General features: G+C 48.1%; 1 protein-coding gene across 1 annotated transcript in view; it reads left to right on the forward strand.

The window, feature by feature from the left end:
* XPNPEP2 (X-prolyl aminopeptidase 2) overlaps positions 1–11857 on the forward strand; it is a 38436-nt gene extending 26579 nt beyond the window's left edge. Inside the window, exons 17-21 of the mRNA XM_077826533.1 lie at positions 2605–2709; positions 3297–3356; positions 3727–3803; positions 11481–11579; positions 11657–11857. Of these exons, the coding sequence (XP_077682659.1) occupies positions 2605–2709; positions 3297–3356; positions 3727–3803; positions 11481–11579; positions 11657–11857 (542 nt within the window). The remainder of the gene's footprint in view (positions 1–2604; positions 2710–3296; positions 3357–3726; positions 3804–11480; positions 11580–11656) is intronic.
* Positions 11858–23318: the final 11461 nt, after the last annotated feature.

Here is a 23318-nt window from a genome sequence, read left to right on the forward strand (position 1 = left end):
GTTTGTCCCAAAATCTTGATTTAGGGTAGGTGAAAATGCACTTTTCCTTGTTTAGCTTCAGTCCAGATTGACTGATTAGGCTGAGACCTTGGTTGCGGGATTTGTTGTGTTCTCCTATCGAAGACCCATAATGACATCCATGAAACCTACAGCTCCATTTGTGTTTGTTAGCAGTTCTGCCATCTTTCTTTGGAAACTTTCAGGTGCATTGGGAATCCCACAAGGTAACATTCAAAAGCAAAGTCCCCGAAAGGGTGTGATCAGTGAAGTCAGTTTAGCACTGTCTTTGGCTAAAGGAACTGGCCAGAATCTGCTCGAGGCATTCAGCTTGGAGAATACTGTACCTCCTTTCACTTTGGGGGGGGGGGGGGAGTTAAAAATAACAGGCAATGTCCGGGGGTTTTGCAGAGCAGACAAGCAGCAGCTCAGAAAGAGCCTCGATTGGTCCGCTTTCCGATTGGTCCCACCTCTGCATCTGCAGCTGATTGGTCCATTCCCCTGCAAGCCACAGCTGCTGGATCCTGCCCACGCAGGCGGTGTCCTAGCCCTGGGGAGGGGGTCCTGCAGGGAGGCGCTGACTGATGTCTGTTGCTGCATCCTGGGCTTGTGCCAGCTGTCCTGCCACCGTGACAGGGAGTGACACTGCCCCTCACTTCCAGTGAGTACCCCCGCTGCAGGTACCCCCTTCAGCACCCCCAACTGTACCCCATCTCCAGCTCCCCCTTCCCCTCCAACACCTCCCCTCTGGCAGTGTCCTCTTTTTGGGAACCTGAAATATGGCAACCCTAGTTGGGAGGATATATGTTTCTCTTACAACTGCTTCACTGAGTCTCTTAAGATCCACAACAATTTTTTTTTTTTTTAATTTTTCTTTGGACCACTGGAGCACACCATGCTGTTGGTTCAGAGATTTTCTGGTTTATGCCAATCTACTCTATTCTCTTTAACTCAGTTTCCACTCTATGAAGTAACAGGATGGGAATCCTGTGATCTGTATGTACACTGTATGGTTCAGCATAGTCTCTTAAGGTTATTTGTACTGGATCCCCTTTCAGAAGTCCAATATCACCAAATAGTCCATCGAGTTCTTTCACCTTCCTCACTAGGCCCATCCTGGCAGCCATGCTGCGGCTGAGAAGGCTGCTGGTCTGTGGTCCTTTCTTCACATGTGCACTCTGAATGCAAAGCTTTTGTCTTTGTAAGTTGTTTCAGTGGGGGACTGGCCCATGCAGTTCTGAATCCCCCTAGGGCTAGACAGGTTTTTGTAAGTCCCTTCTGAGATGACTGACTTCAGTTCCTGAGTCAGTTTTAAAATCAATAGTCTTGCTATGAATATTCAATTTCACTGCTTTGGTGATGTCCATATCTTGTACCTGTATTGAATCTTTTGCCTCTGGCTGGACACGCATCATCTCTTGGGATAGGACTTTTTCCACACCTAATGCATGCAGGCTGGAATTTATCCCTCTGGAGTTCTCTCTTCTTGCCTCAGGGGCTTTATGATAATGGCTTTTAGTGCTCTCAACTGTCTGTTTACAGTGTCTAAGCTAGTTTCAGGTTTCTGAAGATGCTCCAGCCTTTTGTTCTGCTGTTTGACTAGTTCAGAATACTTTACATAAGTGAGCTACAGCTCACTTCATCGGATACTCAAATAAACTGGTTAGTCTCTAAGGTGCCACAAGTAATCCTTTTCTTTTTGCGAATACAGACTAACACGGCTGTTACTCTGAAACCTGTCAGAATACTTTGTTATCCGTAGCTACAGCTAGTCGTCTTCAGTTGTAGCTGCTGTGAAAGATTTTTATATGTTACCCCCGTAATCAACTTGTCTCTGATATTTTCATGTTTTGCAGTTCCAAAATCACAGTTTTCAGCCTATGCATTCAAAGCTCTTATAAAACATCCACCATTTCCCCCGGTCCTTGAATTCTCTGGTGAAAATGTGGTTTTTCATGAGCCACATTTCTCTGAGGCATAAAGTATGCATCAAATATAGCCAGAGCCCTTTCCTTGTCATCTTTGTGACTGGCTTCAGTAAAGTCAAAGGATTTAAAGATATGCTCTGCCTGTTTCCCCACAGCGTAAATTAAAGTTTAATAATAAATAAATGTGTAGCAATTGGAAATCTTCCAAAATACTGCTTCCAGTCTGTCCCTTTGTCAAAGCTGAAGTTCTCGGGGGCATTGAAGTGTGGCATGTTGATGAGATCCTGCAACCTTTCTTCCTTTTCCCCTTCTGTTTGCAACCTTTGCTGCTTTGTTCCTTCTGTTTGTTCTCCTCTGGCATTAGTTTACTTCTGACACTATGTCATGTACTTCCTGTACATAGCAGCAGGGCTGCTTCTAGCAGGTCAGGCTTCTGTACCAGTTATTGACTGACCACAGAAATTCCTTCCCAGAGAGAGACACAGCAGACCTGGTCACTGTAAGATCCTTTAATGCTCTGCCAGGTACGGCTAAGGTTAGCTTAAACAAGGTAGTACACGCACACCGACACCCAGTGGGTGAACAGTATAATACAGTTTAGCATTCTGGTACGCAGGCAGGTGCACTGGGGATGGGCATGGCTTCTCCTCTGAGGACTTCTTGGCTTTTTGTGTTTCAGGGAGAGTGGTTGAGGCCTTCGCACGCCGAGCCTTGTGGGAGGTTGGACTCAACTACGGCCATGGGACTGGCCATGGCATCGGCAATTTTCTGTCTGTCCATGAGTGTAGGTGCTCTGCTGGTTGCCTGTCCCCAAGGGAAACACCACAAGGGCCTGTGCCCCCTTGGCTCTCACCCCCACCCCTGGGAGTTTGGACTGGACAGGCACAGGGGAGCTGCGCCAACAGCTCTGCCTCACCCTTTCTCCCTGCTCCCATTGCTAGGCCAGTGTCTGTGATACAGGTGCCCTTTGCCCACCAAGAATTCTCAATCCCCTGCTGGCAACTGGATGCCCCACACCCTCCCAGTGACTTCGTCATGACCCCAGGGAGCACAGCACCTCTCATCACAGGGCCTGAAGGATACCAATGGCTGGGCAGTGTGGCAGCTCAGCCTGCTGGATGCCTGGCTGGCTCAAGAGGCCCAGCAGAGGGAATCGTCTGGGGGTGCCAGGGGGTGAAGGGTTGCTAAGCAGGCTGGGCTCTGGGTAGATTCACGATAAGCACAGGTCCCCAGGCCCTATGCATGTGGAAGGTGCAGCCTGCTCTCCACTAGACCCTGCTTATGGAGGAGGGAGAGGATGTCTCCAGTCTCAGGGCTCATCCTGCTCCAGCATCCAGAAGGAGAAATAAACTTGGCATCTTCTCCCGGCAGGGCCAGTGGGATTCCAGTCCAACAACGTGCCCTTGGTCAAAGGGATGTTCACATCCATAGGTACGCATGTCCCTCACAACCCCTGTACCGGGCACTTCCAGTACCCCTGTGCCCCGAGACGTGGGCTCTTGTGCCTTCTACTCTCAGGCAGCATTGCCCTTCATGAAATCCCCCAGACCCCATGCCTCCATGACATGACATGCATCCAGGACCCCATGGCAGTCCTAGGCACTTGCCAGGGCTAGGGGGTGGGGGGTAGTGCTGTGGGACAGGGCCCTTGTGTCTAGCTTGTGGCCTGGAGGTATTTGGGGAAGTGGGAATCATGCAGCTGGAGCTCTGTGATCCCAGGGGTGTGAGAGAGACCCCAGTTACAGCGTGACAGGGTTGTCAGGGCTCTGGATTCACTGGCCTCCCTGTGTCTGCTCCCCAGAGCCCGGTTATTACCAGGAGGGTGAGTTTGGAATCCGCATTGAAGACGTGGCACTGGTGGTGGAAGCTCAGACCAAGGTGATTAATCTTCCTCACCCCTGATGGGACAGGCCTTGCTGACGCATCACTGGTCAGCAGCCACCTTCCCTTCCCCTCCTTCCCCGCACTTTCTCCCTCAATTCTAGAGGGCTGGGCCAGACTTGGAGCCCAGGTGAGGGTAAAGGGATTTGAGGGCTTAGCCAAGTGACAGCTGGTGACAGTTCATAAGAACATAAGAAAGGCCATACTGGGTCAGACCAAAGGTCCATCCAGCCTGGTATCCTGTCTACCGACAGTGGCTAATGCCAGGTGCCCCAGAGGGAGTGAACCTAACAGGTAATGATCTAGTGATCTCTCTCCTGGCATCCATCTCCACCCTCTGACAAACAGAGGCTAGGGACACTGTTCCTTACCCATACTGGCTAATAGCCGTTCATGGATTTAACCTCCATGAATTTATCCAGTTCTCTTTTAAACCCTGTTATAGTCCTAGCCTTCACAACCTCCTCAGGGAAGGAGTTCCACAGGTTGACTGTGCGCTGAGTGAAGAAGAACTTCCTTTTATTTGTTTTAAACTTGCTACCCATTAATTTCATTTGGTGGCCCCTAGTTCTTATATTATGGAAACAAGTAAATAACTTTTCCTTATTCACTTTCTCCACACCACTCATGATTTTCAAAAACAGAAAAGGAGTACTTGTGGCACCTTAGAGACTAACCAATTTATTTGAGCATGAGCTTTCATGAGCTACAGCTCAGCTCACGAACGCTTATGCTCAAATAAATTGGTTAGTCTCTAAGATGCCACAAGTACTCCTTTTCTTTTTGCGAATACAGACTAACACGGCTGCTACTCTGAAACTCATGATTTTATATTCCTCGATCATATCCCCCCTTAGTCTCCTATTTTCCAAGTTGAAAAGTCCTAGCCTCTTTAATCTCTCCTCATATGGGACCAGTTCCAAACCCCTAATCATTTTAGTTGGTCTTTTCTGAACCTTTTCTAATGCCAGTATGTCTTTTTTGAGATGAGGGGACCACATCTGTACTCAGTATTCAAGATGTGGGCGTACCATGGATTTATATAAGGGCAATAAGATATTCTCCATCTTATTCTCTATCCCTTTTTTAATGATTCCTAACATCCTATTTGCTTTTTTGACTGTCTGCCGCTGCACACTGCGTGGATGTCTTCAGAGAACTATCCACGATGACTCCAAGATCTTTCTCCTGATTAGTTGTAGATAAATTAGCCCCCATCATATTGTATATATAGTTGGGGTTATTTTTTCCAATGTGCATTATTTTACATTTATCCACATTAAATTTCATTTGCCATTTTGTTGCCCAATCACTTAGTTTTGTGAGATCTTTTTGAAGTGCTTCACAGTCTGCTTTGGCCTTAACTATCTTGAGCGGTTTAGTATCATCTGCAAACTTTGCCACCTCACTGTTTACCCTTTTCTCCAGATCATTTATGAATAGGTTGAATAGGATTGGTCATAGGACTGGCCCTTGGGGAACACCACTAATTACCCCTCTCCATTCTGAAAATTTACCGTTTATTCCTACACTTTGTTCCCTGTCTTTCAACCAGTTCTCCATCCATGAAAGGATCTTCCCTCTTATCCCATGACAATTTAATTTACGTAAGAGCCTTTGGTGAGGGACCTTGTCAAAGGCTTTCTGGAAATCTAAGTACACTATTTCCACTGGATCCCCCTTGTCCACATGTTTGTTGACCCCTCAGAGAACTCTAATAAATTAGTAAGACATGATCTCTCTTTACAGAAACCATGTTGACCTTTGTGCAACAATTTATGTTCTTCTATATGTCTGACAATTTTATTCTTTACTACTGTTTCAACTAATTTGCCCGGTACTGACGTTAGACTTACTGGTGTGTAATTGCCAGGATCACCTCTAGAGCCCTTTTTAAATATTGGCATTACATTAGCTATCTTCCAGTCATTGGGTACAGTAGCTGATTTAAAAGACAGGTTACAAACCATAGTTAATAGTTCTGCAATTTCACATTTGAGTTCTTTCAGGACTCTTGGGTAAATGCCATCTGATCCCGGTGACTTGTTACTGTTAAGTTTCTCAATTAATTCCAAAACCTCCTCTAGTGTCATTTGAATCTGTGACAATTCCTCAGATTTGTCACGTACAAAAGACAGCTCAGGTTTGGGAATCTCCCTAACATCCTCAGCTGTGAAGACTGAAGCAAAGAATTAATTTAGTTTCTCCATGACTTTATCGTCTTTAAGTGCTCCTATCTCGATCATCCAGGGGCCTCACTGGTTGTTTAGCAGGCTTCCTGCTTCTGTTGTACTTAAAAAACATTTTGTTATTACCTTTTGAGGTTTTGGCTAGCTGTTCTTCAAACTCCTTTTTGGCTTTTCTTATTACATTTTTACATTTAATTTGGCAGTGTTTATGCTCCTTTCTATTTACCTCACTAGGATTTGACTTCCACTTTTTAAAAGATGCCTTTTTAGCTCTCACTGCTTCTTTTACATGGTTGTTAAGCCACGGTGGCTCTTTTTTACTTCCTTTACTGTGTTTTTTAATTTGGGGTATACATTTAAGTTGAGTCTTTATTATGGTGTCTTTGAAAAGTGTCCATGCAGCTTGCAGGGATTTCACTCTAGTCACTGCAAAAAGAACAGGAGGACTTGTGGCACCTTAGAGACTAACACATTCATTTTAGTCTCTAAGGTGCCACAAGTCCTCCTGTTCTTTTTGCAGATACAGACTAACACGGCGGCTACTCTGAAACGCTAGTCACTGTCCCTTTTAATTTCTGTTTAACTAACCTCCTCATTTTTGCATAGTTCCCCTTTCTGAAATTAAATGCCACAGTGTTGGGCTGTTGAGGTGTTCTTCCAACCACAGGAATGTTAAATGTTATTATATTATGGTCACGGTTTCCAAGTGGTCTTGTTATAGTTACCTCTTGGACCAGATCCTGCTCTCCATTCAGGACTAGATCGAGAGTTGCCTCTCCCCTTGTGGGTTCCTGTACCAGCTGCTCCAAGAAGCAGTCATTTAAAGTATCGAGAAATTTTGTCTCTGCATTTTGTCCTGAGGTGACACGTACCCAGTTAATATGGGGATAATTGAAACCCCCCACTATTATTGAGTTTTTTTATTTTGATAGCTTCTCTAATCTCCCTTAGCATTTCATCGTCACTATCACTGGCCTGGTCAGGTGGTCGATCACAGATCCCTACTGTTATATTCTTATTAGAGCATGAAATTACTATCCATAGAGATTCTATGGAAGATGTGGATTCATTTAAGATTTTTATTTCATTTGATTCTACATTTTCTTTCACATATAGTGCCATTCTCTCCCCCCCACCCCACATGACCTGTTCCGTCCTTCCGATATATTTTGTACCATAGAATGATTGTGTCCCATTGATTGTCCTCACTCCAAGAGGTTTCTGTGATGCCTGTTATATCAATATCCTCCTTTAACAGGAGGCACTCTAGTTCACCCATCTTATTATTTAGACTTCTAGCATTTGTGTACAAGCACTTGAAAAACTTGTCACTGTTTATTTGTCTGCCCTTTTCTGATGTGTCAGATTCTTTATGTGAATGTTTCTTGTCTGATCTGGCCCATACTTTGTGCTCTTTCATCCCCTCCTCCTGACTAAACCCTAGAGAATCTCTATCAATAGACTCTCCTCTAAGAGAAGTCTCTGTCCGATCCACGTGTGCCTCTGCAGCAATCGGCTTTCCCCCATCTCTTTGTTTAAAAACTGCTCTGCAACCTTTTTAATGTGAAGTGCCAGCAGTCTGGATCCACTTTGGTTTAGGTGGAGCCCATCCTTCCTGTATAGGTTCCCCCTATCTCCAAAGATTCCCCAGTTCCTAAAAAATCTAAACCCCTCCTCTCTACACCATCGTCTCATCCACGCATTGAGACTCTGAAGCTCTGCCTGCCTACCTGGCCCTGCGCGTGGAACTGGAACCATTTCTGAGAACGCCACCACAGAGCTCCTGGATTTCAGTCTTTTTCCTAGCAGCCTAAATTTGGCCTCCAGGACGTCTCTCCTACTCTTCCCTACGTCATTGGTACCTACATGTACCACGACCACCGGCTTCTCCCCAGCACTACACGTAAGTCTACCTTCGCACCAGGCAGGCAAGTCACCATACGGTTCTCCCGGTCATCACAAACCAGCTATCTAGGTTTCTAATGATCGAATCTCCCATTACTAACACCTGCCTTTTCCTAATGACTGGAGTTCCCTCCCCCGGTGAGGTAACCTCAGTGCGAGAGGATACCCCAACTTCATCTGGAAGGAGGGTCCCAACTATGGAAAGGTTTCCCTCTCTTCCTGTTGACTGCTCTCCTTCTCTGGGCCTTTCATCCTCCTTAATAGCTGTCTGACCAGAGGTGGGACAAATCTACAGTGTCCTGGAAAGCCTCATCAACATACCTCTCTGCCTCCCTTAGCTCCTCCATTTCCACCACCCTGGCCTCCGAAGCCCGTACGCGGTCTCTGAGGGCCAGGAGCTCCTTGCACCAAATGCACACACATGCCACCCGCCCACAGGGCAGGTAATCATACATGCTACACTGAGTGCAATAAACAGGATAGCCCCCACTCTGCTGCTGGGCTTCTACCTGCATTTTCTCCTACAGTTACCTAGGTTAATGATAGGGTTTTTGTTTAAATCAAGAAGTTTTGATTATAGTTTAGTATAAAGGTTTTAAAGAATGGCAAGTGTACCTTGCCCCCTTCCCACTCTCCTTCCAAAGTCCCTCTCCAAACTCCCTGTTAGCGGCTCCTGTTTGCAAAGCTCCCTGGTTGTTTGCTCACTGCTTTATGAGTTCCCTACCAGGTGCTTAGCAATGGCTCGGGGAAGGGTGTGTGAGGCCAGAGATGTCTAAGAGTTCTTCTCTAGGAATTATTCTGGGGTAGTTCTCTGGCCTGTGCTATACAGGGAGTCAGACTGGATGGTCACAATGGTCCCTTCTGGCCTTGGAGTCTATGAGACTCTGAACACACAGGAGGTGGAGTGTGTACTTATTCATGTTCTTGGGCAGATCATCAAAGAGCTCAACTTGCTGGCTGCAGGATCAGCATGGCCTGGCTGTGCGTGCTGGGGTCTGGGTGGGGCAGAGGGACCCAGCTGCGCATGCCGGCATCTGGGTGGGGGCAGCGGGGCCTGGCTGTGTGACCCGGGGTCTGTGGGGCAGGATGGGGCCCTGTAGCGTGTGTGCAAAATGACAGCCCTTGTGCCCCGCTGCACCCACCAGCCAGGGAGTGCTGGGGCACTAGGTAGGGCACCAGGAAGACCAGATAGGTATCTAGCTGGATTTGGTCTCCTGGCATTTTAAAACCATGTGTTAAACCAATGCCACTGAGTCAGTGTGGGTCTTGTGAGCCCCAAAAGGTATCCACACATGAGACTTCAACAGAATCAGTGAACTCGGTGCCACTTTGCCAGCATCCCCGGGAGAGGCTGCAGCACGGACGTGGAGGGCGCAGTGAGGGCTGGGCTTGAGCCGATCACAGCTCAGAGCACATTGTGTGCAGAGCAGGAGCCAAGAGTAGTAGCCCTCACCCCCAGTGGTGTTATGGAGGCTTGGCAGCCCCAGGTGTGAGAGCAGGACAGGCCACACTGGGCTGTAGGGAGTGTGGCAAATGGAACCACGTTGGAAGGGAGAGGCGGTGAGCTGTTGCAAGGCAGGCACCTCTTGCTCAACGCAAACACACCTGTCTCAGCTGTCCAGCCACAGGAAGAGGAGAAACAGCCACGTAAGCTTGACCCAGACAGGCAGTGAGGTGTGGAAAAGCACGGGTGGGTCAGCTTGGGAGTGAGCAGAGAGGAAACACCAGGGAGCAAAGAGCAGAGCTGGAGAAAGGAACCTGGTGGGATCCCAAAAGGGAGCCACCATGTAGGTGGGACCGGGTCCGGAACCATGACAGAGATGCACTGCTAGGAAGGCAGTTCCTCAGCACAACTCACTGGGCTGGGGCCAAGGGGGCGAGGCACTGGAAGGAGCCAGAGCTAGGAAAGGAAGAGACCAGGGAGCTGAGCTGTTTCCAGGCCAGGTTGCAGCAGAGCCCAGACTGGGATCAGCGAAGGAGCCTGCAGTGGGAAAGGTGTGACGGCTCCTTTCACAAGAACACCCCGGGCCGGGAAGGAGAGCGAAGGGACCATAGCTCAGGCAAGGGCCAAAAGTCACGACTGACAAAATAGCCACAGGCCCCCAGAGCTGCTCCCAGCTGGCACTACACTGACTCACAGGCTGCGGAGAGGGAGCTGATGCCTAGCCCCGGACACACAGCGCTGATAGCAGAGTCCAGCTGTACGATGGTTCCCTGGAGCTGTATGCAGGGGGACACTCCTGCTGGGTCAGATACTGGGGATGATGCATGGGCTGGAGAGAGCCCAGCAGGACTCATGAGTCCCAGGGAGTCTGCAGAACCAGCCACCTGAGAACCCCCCTTTTCCTTGTCCCCCGAGCCCATTTGCTCTGGAGTCCCTGAGCGCTGAGCAGCCCCAGGTCAGAGTTACTTGGAGCAGAGCTGCAGGGCCGGCTGTACACATGTGCGCCAGGGAGTCTGGCTGTCCATGAGCGGTCAGCAAGGCTTGGCTAGTTGGCCCCTCCCCTGAGGCCAGGCTGGAGGAGGGGAAGGAGCGGTTGCCCCTACTTTGTCTGCATGGAAGGGCTGTCCTGCTAGGCCCTGCATGCCATGCTTCCAGCCATGCTGCCTGCTGACCGTAGATAAGCAACACTGAGCATCCCCAATAGGCACTGGCCTCTGCACTAAGCCATGCCCCATTCCTCCCAGTTGGGCTGGATGAGAGGGTGCGTGGTTACCAACAGTAGGGAGATGCTCTGTCTTCTTGCCACGGTTAGAGGGAAGGGAGGGAGGTTCACACTGGCTCAGATGTGGGAGAGGCCTGGGTGCTAATCGCATGGGGAGAGGCTGTGACTCACCTAAATCAGAGTCTGTAACAGTGGCAGCTAAGAGACATGGCCAAGGTCACACAGGAAGTCTGTGGCAAAGCAGGGAATTGACCCCAGGTCTTCCATGTTGGCGAATGCCAAACCCTTGGGCCAGCCTCCTTCTCCAGTGGCCAGAGGCAGCAAAGCTAGGTGCCCACCTGTGCCTCTAGTGCCTGAGCGACACCACAGGGCCCAGCAGCAGCCTCGCAAACCTCGGGTGAGCTCTAGCCATGGGCGGGACAATGTGTCACCCAGGGAGCTGCTCCGGCCCAGCCCATTTGCAAGGCAGCTGGCCCAGGGACTGGGGGTCTGCAGTGACCTTGTCCTGTCTGCGAAATGGGGAGATGCTTTGGTGGGGGACGAGAGGAGGCTGCAGAGAACGAAGGGCGGGTAACACCCAGGCAGATGGAGACCAGTCAGTGGAGGAGGCACTGGGATTTGAAACCCCCACGTGTGGGTTTTTAGCTTCGTGCACCTTTCCCTTGGCCACAGGGCACAAGGGAGCGGGGCCTGTCTCTCAAGCCAGGTACTGACCATGTGGCACAGAGCTAGGCACTTCATGACACGCGGCAGAGAGTGAGGGGTGTGGTGGCAGATGAGTGAGGCTGTGGCACTGGGGCCATGACACGCTGTGAGGAGGAGGAGGTCAGGGCTCAGGAGGGCCGGCAGGGTGTAAACAGCAGCCTGGGAGGGGTGGTGGGCTCGGTCCCCTCACTCTCTCTCTCCTGCTGCAGCATGGGGCAGGGGAGAAGGCCTACCTGACCTTCGAGGTGGTGTCTCTGGTGCCCTATGACCGGAACCTCATCGACATCAGCTTCCTGTCTGAGCACCAGGTGAGTGGGGGCTCTCGGGGCAGGCTGGGGCTGCCCATCACGCCTACCGCTCATGGCCTTCTCCTGTCTGGTTGCAGATCCAGTATCTCAACACGTACTATGAGACCATCCTCCAGCGCGTGGGGCCAGAGCTGCAGAGACAGCAGCTGGAGGAGGAGTACGAGTGGCTGAGGAGGAACACACAGCCCTTCTCACGGGGCACGCTGGTGGCCGCCTCCCTGGGCACCCTGGCAATCACCTCTCTGGTGTCTGCGCTCCTGCCTGACAGACAGGCCTGAGGGATACTCCGCCCCCAACCACCCAGCCAAGTCTAACCCCCCAGCTGTAAGCCAGTCTCCCAGCCCCTTTTCCAGGCAGTCTGTGGTTTGTATGTTTTTCTCACCCTCAGCCTTGTTACCTCACTTCCTTTTTAGCTTATGATTAAAAACAAGTAACCTCCGGGCAGGGGGTTGAGAGCTTCCCCTTGTGCTGCTGCGCCCTCGGGGTGTGGGGCTTGGCTGTGGCATGCACAAACGAGCAGGGTTGGTGTGCGTGTGTCAAGCCAGCGGTTGCATTAATGGGGCTGATGCATGCAGGGAGGGACGCTGGTGCGCGGGCTGAGCTGAGGTACCTGTGCAAGGCTTCTGCATGCAAGCGCTTGTGGCACTGGTGGGCGCGTGTATATGTGTAGTGCTGGTGTGTGCAGGGCGGGGGGGAGCATGTGTGCAGGGCTGCTGCATGCACCTGGGCATCCATGTACAGGTCTGGGGCACAACAGCATGCCAACGGGCAAGTGTCAGTGAAGCACTGAATTCTGTGGAGGGGGAGGCTGACGTGGCCGGCCCAGATGCATGTGGAACCTAGGCTGGCTGACGGGACAGATTCCAAATTCACCCTACATAGCAGCATTGTGTCATCACTTCCTGGGCCTGCCTTTAGTTTAGGGCCCACTTGTGTCCCCCTGCTAAACTGCCAGCTCCACCCCAGTGTCCACCTTTCCAGGCAGGGCCTGCCCTCTCCAACCTCCCTGCTAATTTCCAAAGGCTCATCCCTTCCTTAGCCTCCTCCCATGCCTGCCACAGTTAGGGTAGCCCAGTCTCTGGTACAGGCCCAGATTTGAACCCATCAGGCAATGTAGAGACCTGGGGCCTGATTCTCCATTGCTCTGTCCCTGTATTTCAGACAGGGTGTTAGAGTAGCTTTAAGCCACCTTTGCACTCCAGGGCCTCATACTCCATGGCCTCGCATCTTGTGCACATTGGGCGTGCATGCTCCCATCCTGACAATAGTGACTGACACCCACTTTGCAGTAGTGCAAATGACCAGGGTAATGGAAAATCAGGTCCCATGTATTCTGGGGAAGTGCAGGGACTGCCTGGACCTGATGTAAATTAGAGCAGCCTCAGGGCTGCTCTCACACACAGCTCTCCCTGGCCCTGCCCCGATCCACCCCCTGAAACAGGCCTGGGATCAGGGCAGCAGAGAGCCCGTAGACCAGTGCCATACCAGTGGTGACTCCCCAATGCATGGGGAATCCCAGAAGCCTCTTTCTGTTTCAACCCAGTTTAATGTCCCTTATGCTGCCACAGTGGCAGGTGGGGGGGGGAAGGGGGGCAGAGAGCCCCTGAAAACCAGGCCCCTGACATGGACTCTGGCTATAGCACTGTTGTTAGCATCCCAGGGATCCCAGCTCCCTGTAAATAATGCTGGGAGGCTAAAGACACGTGAGGAAGCAGGGAGACCCACCTGCCCCACAGCTGGCTGCCCTGACTGAATGGGCTGTCCTGCCTGGGTGGCCGTTTCCTTGACTCCCCACTAATTATTTCACACGCACTAGGGATGGGCAGGAAGTGTTCATCAAAAGATGGAGCAATCCCCCTGTAGTCTTTTTTTAAAATCTCATGATTGGGAGGGGTGGTAATCTCATGATTTTTGATCTCTTGAGAGTGGCAAAGCTGATAGTCTGCAGTGGGAGGGGCAGGGGAGAGTATAGCACATGGGCGGGGGGAGCAGCATAGAGGGGGTGGGCTTGCGGATGCCAGCAGAGGGGGAGGGACAGCGGAGATGGGAAGAAGGGGGCTAATAGAGCAAGGAGGCAGTTATCCACCTGCAGACGTTGGGCCAGTTTCTAAAGCCATCAGCTCTAAGCCGTCTTTGTGCCTCCCAGATGCCATGCTGCTCGAGAGGCTGGCGTGGCACCTGGCACAGGTCAAATCAGCCCCGGAGAAGCAGGTGGCAGGGTCACGTGGATAGGACACTGGTCTGGGAGTCAGGAGATCTGGGTTTCTTCCTGGCTCTGCTGCTGAGGCTTGGGCAAGTCACTTCTCCTCCTTGGTTTCCCTTGCGGAATTTGCAGTATAAAGAAACCTGAGGGCGCAGGGAGCAGTGTGAGAGAATGCAATGCAAACGCCCCTCAGCAAGGTCCCATGGCAAGGTGTGTTTTCCTGTATTTATCCATTCCTTCCCTTCTAGTTTCTTTACAGTCTACCTCATTGTTAACATACAATGCCACACCACCTTTATGGCTGTCTTTACCAAACAATACAATACAATCCCTTCTATACCTGTGCTCCAGTTATCACTACTAGTCCACCATGTTTCCATTATCCCTCTATATGACATACCAGGGCACAATCCAGGCTGGGGAGTGGCGGCTTTGTCCCCCCTGCCCTGCAACCTTGGGTGCCTTCCAATGCCTTGCTGAAGTAGCTCCCACTTGGACCACTCCAGCCAGCTACACTCTGGCTCTCACCAGCCTTGGTTACACCGCAGGGTGAGCCCTGCATCTCCCCCCAGAGATGTATGTCCTGTACTGCCCAGCCCTCAGCTGGACAGTGCAAAATATATTAAGTCCATTATTCCTTTAAAAGGAATAATATGCCATTTTATTATCTTAAATAGAGTTACCCAGACGCTTCAGCTTGAGCACCTTGGATTAGATAAAGCAATAAAAACAGGTTTATGAACTACAAAGAGAGATTTTGAGTGAGTACAAGCAATGAGGCATAAAAGTCAGAAATGTTTACAAGAAAAATAAAGATAAATTGCTTAAATTAAACTATATTAAAGTCAAGCAAAATTTCTCACCACGTGCTTCCAGCACGATTACTGACCAAACTCTTCAGGTCAGGACCCCATCCCCAGCAACAGCTGTTTTCCTAGGTGTGATGCCAGAGAGACAGGGACACACACAGGGGCAGGGGGGTTGCCTTGGGCTGTTTGCCCCTTCTTTTTATAGTTTCAGTCCCCCCTCTTGAAAACCGTTTCCAGCTGGGCACTAGGAGACAAAGTCTGCGTGGAAGGATGTTCCCTGCTGTTTCTTCTTCACCTGTTTGATCTGCCTTTGTTTTCCCTTCCTGCTTGCTGACTCTGTTTACTGCTTACACGCAAATTAAGGCAAACACACTCCTTGGTTCAAAACAAACAGACCTCTTTTGCTTGGGCAAGATTGTGGGGTTTGGAACATAGATTCATAGATATTAAGGTCAGAAGGGACAATTATGATAATCTACATGTGTTAACACCATACAGGGGAATCTTATAACTTTACATACAGTGTTGCCACGCACTTTATCAGAATAATACTGACCAGCAAATTATGAGTTTTCAAATGATCCCTTACAAGGCATACCTTGTACAAAGATTGCAACAGTGCATAGGGTGTGAATACAGGAGTGTATTCTGTCACACTAGAATATCTAGTTTCACTGCAATGTGATGTGGCCATAAAAAAGGCTAATGCAACCCTAGGATGCCTCAGTCGAGGTATCTCCAGTAGAGACAGGGAAGTGTTAGTACCATTATACAAGGCACTGGTGAGACCTCATCTGGAATAGTGTGTGCAGTGCTGACCTCGTGTTGAAGAAAGATGAATTCAAACTGGAACAAGTGCAGAGAAGGGCTATTAGGATGATCCAAGGAATGAAAAACCTACCTTATGAGAGGAGACTCAAAGAGCTTGGCTTGTTTAGCCTTACAAAATGGCATGATTATCCCTCTGATGTATTTATAGAGAACAAACGCTAGAGAGGGAGAAGAGGTATTTAAGTTAAGAACCAATGCTGGATATAAACTGGCCATCAACAAGTTTAGGCTTGAAATTAGAGGAACGTTTCTAACTTTCAGAGGAGTGAAGTTCTGCGACAGCCTCCCAAGGGAAATAGCAGGGGCATAGGCACCAACTCCGTGGGTGCTCTGGGGCTGGAGCACTCAGAAAAAAATAGTGGGTGCTCAGCACCCAACAGCAGCCAACCACCTATCAGCTGTTCAGCGGACTCCATCAGCTCCCCCCTTTCGCCCCCCCCCCAGCGCCTCTGTGACCGGGGTCCCAGTGGGGGCCAGCTGTGGTCACTCAAATAGGGTGAATTGCAAAGAATGGGACAGACAATCCCCGTAAAGCTGGTGGATATTCCAATACTCAGATTTACCAAGCCAGCGTAAAACAGCTTCTTTATTACCTTACTGGTTACTCAGAAACCCAAGCAACACAGTTCCCTTAAAGTGATCCAGCCTCAGGCCTCCATCCAGGTACCCATGTCAAATACGATGAAAATTTCTGTAAACCTTATTTCATCATATAAAAGAAAAGGTTCTACCAATCCCAAAGGATCGAACACATTACCTCCCAGGTTGTCAAGCTTCCTTTCCCACTCTGAAATCGAGGGTACAGATGTGGGAATCTGCATGAAAGACCCCCTAAGTTTATTCTTACCAGCGTAGGTTAAAAACTTCCCAAAGGTACAAACTTTGCCTTGTTCTTGAACCCTATGCTGCCACCACCAAGCATTTTAAACAAAGAACAGGGAAAGAGACCACTTGGAGACGTCTTTCCTCAAAACATCCCCCCAAGCCCTACACCCCCTTTCCCGGGGAAGGCTTGATAATAATCCTCACCAATTGGTATAGGTGAACACAGACCCAAACCCTTGGATCTTAAGAACAATGAAAAATCAATCAATCAGTTTCTTAAAAGAAAAATTTTAATTAAAGAAAAGGTAAAAGAATCACCTCTGTAAAATCAGGATGGTAAATACCTTACAGGGTAATCAGATTCAAAACATATAGAGAATTCCTCTAGGCAAAACCTTAAGTTACAAAAAGACACAAAAACAGGAATATACATTCCCTCCAGCACAGCTTATTTTACCAGCCATTAAACAAAAGGAAATGTAACACATTTTCTAGCTAGATTACTTACTAACTTAACAGGAGTTGGAAGGCTTGCATTTCTGATCTGTTCCTGGCAAAAGCATCACACAGACAGACAGAACCCTTTGTTTCCCCCTCTCCAGATTTGAAAGTATCTTGTCCCCTCATTGGTCATTTTGATCAGGTGCCAGCGAGGTTACCTTAGCTTCTTAACCCTTTACAGGTGAAAGGGTCTTGCCCCTGGCCAGGAGGGATTTAAAAGCACTGTATACAGAAAGGTGGTTACCCTTCCCTTTATATTTATGACACAGGTTAATGAATGTTTCAGATCTTACCCAAATACACGATACAGCCAAATTCTTATTAACTAAACTAAAATTTATTAAAAAACGAGAGAGAGAGAGAGAGAGAGTATGTTTAAAATATCAATATACGTACAAGCGGCAAAGAGTCCTGTGGCACCTTATAGACTAACAGACGTACTGGAGCATAAGCTTTCGTGGGTGAATACCCACTTCGTCGGATGCATGTAGTGGAAATTTCCAGAGGAAGGTGTAAATATGCAAGCAAGAATCAGGCTAGGGATAACGAGGTTAGTTCAGTCAGGGAGGAGGAGGCCTTCTTCTAGCAGTTGAGGTGTGAACACCAAGGGAGGAGAAACTGCTTTTGTAGCTGGCGAGCCATTCACAGTCTTTGTTTAATCCTGAGCTGATGGTGTCAAATTTTCAAATGAACTGAAGCTCAGCAGTTTCTCTTTGAAGTCTGGTCCTGAAGTTTTTTTTGCTGCAGGATGGCTACCTTTAAATCTGCTCTTGTGTGTCCAGGGAGGTTGAAGCGTTCTCCTACAGGTTTTTGTATCTTGCCATTCCTAATATCTGATTTGTGTCCATTTATCCTTTTACGTAGGGACTGTCCAGTTTGGCTGATGTACATAGCAGAGGGGCATTGCTGGCACATGATGGCGTATATTACATTGGTGGACGTGGAGGTGAATGAACCGGTGATGGTGTGGCTGATCTGGTTAGGTCCTGTGATGGTGTCGCTGGCGTAGCTATGTGGGCATCGAGGTTTGTTGCATGGATTGGTTCCTGAGTTAGAGTTACTATGTTGTGGTGTGTAGTTGCTGGTGAGAATATGCTTCAGGTTGGCGGGTTGTCTGTGGGCAAGGACAGGCCTGCCTCCCAAGGCTTGTGAAAGTGAGGGGTCGTTGTCCAGGATGGGTTGTAGATCACTGATGATGCGTTGGAGAGGTTTTAGCTGAGGACTGTATGTGATGGCCAGTGGAGTTCTGTTGATTTCTTTCTTGGGCTTGTCTTGCAGCAGAAGGCTTCTGGCTCTGTTGATCTGTTTCCTTATTTCCTCGTGTGGGTATCGTAGGAGAACACTTCAACCTCCCTGGACACTTCAACCTCCCTGGACACACAAGAGCAGATTTAAAGGTAGCCATCCTGCAGCAAAAAAACTTCAGGACCAGACTTCAAAGAGAAACTGCTGAGCTTCAGTTCATTTGCAAATTTGACACCATCAGCTCAGGATTAAACAAAGACTGTGAATGGCTCGCCAGCTACAAAAGCAGTTTCTCCTCTCTTAGTGTTCACACCTCAACTGCTAGAAGAGGGCCTCCTCCTCCCTGACTGAACTAACCTCGTTATCCCTAGCCTGATTCTTGCTTGCATATTTATACCTGCCTCTGGAAATTTCCACTACATGCATCCAACAAGGTGGGTATTCACCCACGAAAGCTTATGCTCCAATACGTCTGTTAGTCTATAAGGTGCCACAGGACTCTTTGCCGCTTTTAGAGATCCAGACTAACACTGCTACCCCTCTGATACAATATACATACAGACATGAGTTCAATTCATTGAGGTGCAGATTCATAATAGAGATGGTGAGCTTTGTAGTTGCAAAGAGTTCCTTTAGAATTCAGTTCATAGGTCATAGTCCAATGTCCAAATCTCATATTCAGGGCATACCAGCATAACTGGGACCTCAGTCTTGGGACTCAAATTTCCCCTGATGAAGTCTAAGCAGATCTGAGATGACAGAATCAGGACCCGGGATCTTTTATACAATTTCATGTCTTTTTGACAAGTTGGAATGCCTCAGGGAACAAAAGGTAATTAGGATGACTTTGAAGGTGGTCCATCACCAGTACTTAGCTATATGAATTAACATAAGGCCACTTGCTTGTTTCTCCACCATTCACAGTAAATTTCAAAGAGAGATGAATACTGAGATATCCCATGTTTACAATTAATTTACATGATGATGTTCTTTTGACCTCTGAATTATCAGAATACAGCATAGACAGGGACTATTGATTACATTGTCCACCCTACTGATACAGATGTAAATACACAAAACCACAAACATTATCTCCCCACATGTCTTTTGAGGGTTATTTATTTTGCAGGATGTTTAACCCTTTCTAGCCACAAGTCACAGCTCCAACATGAGACTGGTGTGGAAGGGCGAAATTAGAGCTCCTGGATACACCTTAAGTACCTTCCAACATAGATATGAGCTGTGTTTATATTGAATTCTTTGTAAGGCCAAATTATTGATGCATGCTTTGGCCCCAGCCAAAAACTTAGTACATACTTTGTGAAACACTTCAATGATTCCAGGGTTTGGTCTATGTGTTAACTTAACATAGCCATGAACGTTCTTCAGAGAGTACTTACTCTGGCATTCAGCCATAAAGGCTGTTAGGTGTTGTACCTCAGTTTCTCTTTGTGCACAGCAGTTTAAGCTTGTATTGATTTTTCTGCTGTGGAAAGTTTTGGAAATATGTCTATTCATTAGCTGTGAAGCCTCAACATCATTAGGCTTTTTAACACAAAGTGTGTTCTTGTTGAACCAAACAGCATAATCATAAGGGTTTCTATTATGTACCATAGAATCATAGAATATCAAAGTTGGAAGGGACCTCAGGAGGTCATCTAGTCCAACCCCTTGCTCAAAGCAGGACCAGTCCCCAATGTTTGCCCCAGCTCCCTAAATGGCCCCCTCAAGGATTGAACTCACAACCCTTGGTTTAGCAGGCCAATGCTCAAACCACTGAGCTATCCCTCCCCCCAAAATTATATATATATACACCACTCTTAACATGTTCAAGTACTTTTCCAAAACACCATGCACATTGTACATTTTTACAGTTCTTGGTATCAGCAACAAATTAGTTTCAATCATTAGCAATAACATTAACATCAGTTCTATCACAAGTGTACATTTACAATTATTTTTGTCATGCCAAGCCTTTGGTTTAGACAAATCATTCTTTAGGTCAGCTTGTTCAATATCCCTTTTGAATCTTTGTAGCTTTTTCTTGACCTCAGGGTCTTCCTTAACAAAGGCTTTCAGTTTAACCCCTTCCTTGGTGTTTTGGTATTTTAGGGTTAACATGCGGTTTTCATTTGCAAGGGTTAATCCTTCCCTTCCTCCCTTTCCAGTAGGGTCAAAATCTGAACTCGTTTGTGTAACAGAATCCATTGACTGGCTGGGTGCATCCTCTTTGCTAACAGCTACAGGCAAGTCTTTCTCCCCACAGCGAGTCAGGTAATTTGCATCAACACAAACACGAGCTTGTTTACTAGTTTTCAAATCCTCAAGCTTTACCAATTCCAAGGCTGTCTTAAAGAGATACCATCCATTTTCACTACCATGTTAGACTCAAGATTCTTTTGTCCTTCCATTACCAACCTCTGCTTCTACATAATGACAGGTTTCAGAGTAACAGCCGTGTTAGTCTGTATTCGCAAAAAGAAAAGGAGTACTTGTGGCACCTTAGAGACTAACCAATTTATCTGAGCATGAGCTTTCGTGAGCTACAGCTCACTTCATCGGATGCATACCGTGGAAACTGCAGAAGACATTATATACACACAGAGACCATGAAACAATACCTCCTCCCACCCCACTGTCCTGCTGGTAATAGCTTATCTAAAGCGATCATCAAGTTGGGCCATTTCCAGCACAAATCCAGGGTTTCTCACCCTCCACCCCCCCCCCCCCCAAACTCACTCTCCTGCTGGTAATAGCCCATCCAAAGTGACAACTCTCTTCACAATGTGTATGATAATCAAGGTGGGCCATTTCCTGCACAAATCCAGGTTCTCTCACTCCCTCACCCCACTCCAAAAACCACACACACAAACTCACTCTCCTGCTGGTAATAGCCCATCCAAAGTGACCACTCTCCCTACAATGTGCATGATAATCAAGGTGGGCCATTTCCAGCACAAATCCAGGGTTTTTCACCCCCCCCCTTTTTCCTGGGGACACACACACACACAAACTCACTCTCCTGCTGGCAATAGCTCATCCAAACTGACCACTCTCCAAGTTTAAATCTAAGTTTAACCAGAACGTCGGGGGGGGGGGGTAGGAAAAAACAAGGGGAAATAGGCTACCTTGCATAATGACTCTCACAAATCTTGGGAGACAGGCCAGTCCTTGCCTACAGACAGCCCCGCAACCTGAAGCAAATACTCACCAACAACCACATACCACACAACAGAACCACTAACCAAGGAACTTATCCTTGCAACAAAGCCCGTTGCCAACTGTGCCCACATATCTATTCAGGGGACACCATCACAGGGCCTAATAACATCAGCCACACTATCAGAGGCTCGTTCACCTGCACATCCACCAATGTGATATATGCCATCGTGTGCCAGCAATGCCCCTCTGCCATTTACATTGGTCAAACTGGACAGTCTCTACGTAAAAGAATAAATGGACACAAATCAGATGTCAAGAATTATAACATTCATAAACCAGTCGGAGAACACTTCAATCTCTCTGGTCACGCAATCACAGACATGAAGGTCGCTATCTTAAAACAAAAGAACTTCAAACCCAGACTCCAGTGAGAAACTGCTGAATTGGAATTCATTTGCAAATTGGATACTATTAATTTAGGCTTAAATAGAGACTGGGAGTAGCTAAGTCTATGATAGCCAGGGCACAAGGAAAGAATCATAGAATATCAGGGTTGGAAGGGACCTCAGGAGGTCATCTAGTCCAAACCCATGCCTAGAGCAGGACCAATCCCCAATTAAATCATCCCAGCCAGGGCTTTGTCAAGCCTGACCTTAAAAACTTCTAAGGAAGGAGATTCTACCACCTCCCTAGGTAACGCATTCCAGTGTTTCATCACCCTCCTAGTGAAAAACTTTTTCCTAATATCCAACCTAAACCTCCCCCACTGCAACTTGAGACCATTACTTCTTGTCCTGTCATCTTCTACCACTGAGAATAGTCTAGAACCATCCTCTCTGGAACCACCTCTCAGGTAGTTGAAAGCAGCTATCAAATCCCCCCTCATTCTTCTCTTCTGCAGGCTAAACAATCCCAGCTCCCTCAGCCTCTCCTCATAAGTCATGTGTTCCAGTCCCCTAATAATTTTTGTTGCCCTTCGCTGGACTCTTTCCAATTTTTCCACATCCTTCTTGTAGTGTGGGGCCCAAAACTGGACACAGTACTCCAGATGAGGCCTCACCAATGTCGAATAGAGGGGAACGATCACGTCCCTCGATCTGCTCGCTATGCCCCTACTTATACATCCCAAAATGCCATTGCCCTTCTTGGCAACAAGGGCACACTGTTGACTCATATCCAGCTTCTCATCCACTGTCACCCTTAGGTCCTTGTCCGCAGAACTGCTGCCTAGCCATTCGGTCCCTAGTCTGTAGCGGTGCATTGGATTCTTCCGTCCTAAGTGCAGGACCCTGCACTTATCCTTGTTGAACCTCATCAGATTTCTTTTGGCCCAATCCTCAATTTGTCTAGGTCCCTCTGTATCCTATCCCTACCTGCCACCGTATCTACCACTCCTCCTAGTTTAGTATCATCTGCAAATTTGCTGAGAGTGCAATCCACACCATCCTCCAGATCATTTATGAAGGTATTGAACAAAACCGGCCCCAGGACCGACCCTTGGGGCACTCCACTTGATACCGGCTGCCATCTAGACATGGAGCCATTGATCACTACCCATTGAGCCCGACAATCTAGCCAACTTTCTACCCACCTTATAGTGCATTCATTCAGCCCATACTTCTTTAACTTGCTGACAAGAATACTGTGGGAGACCGTGTCAAAAGCTTTGCTAAAGTCAAGAAACAATACATCCACTGCTTTCCCTTCATCCACAGAACCAGTAATCTCATCATAGAGGGCGATTAGATTAGTCAGGCATGACCTTCCCTTGGTGAATCCATGCTGACTGTTCCTGATCACTTTCCTCTCATGTAAGTACTTCAGGATTGATTCTTTGAGGACCTGCTCCATGATTTTTCCGGGGACTGAGGTGAGGCTGACTGGCCTGTAGTTCCCAGGATCCTCCTTCTTCCCTTTTTTAAAGATGGGCACTACATTAGCCTTTTTTCAGTCATCCGGGACTTCCCCCGATCGCCATGAGTTTTCAAAGATAATGGCCAATGGCTCTGCAATCACAGCCGCCAATTCCTTTAGCACTCTCGGATGCAACGCATCCGGCCCCATGGACTTGTGCACACCCAGCTTTTCTAAATAGTCCCTAACCACTTCTTTCTCCACAGCGGGCTGGCCACCTACTCCCCATGCTGTGTTGCCCAGCGCAGC

The sequence above is a fragment of the Eretmochelys imbricata genome, chromosome 9 (assembly GCF_965152235.1).
Source record: "Eretmochelys imbricata isolate rEreImb1 chromosome 9, rEreImb1.hap1, whole genome shotgun sequence".
NCBI classification, from domain to species: domain Eukaryota; kingdom Metazoa; phylum Chordata; order Testudines; family Cheloniidae; genus Eretmochelys; species Eretmochelys imbricata.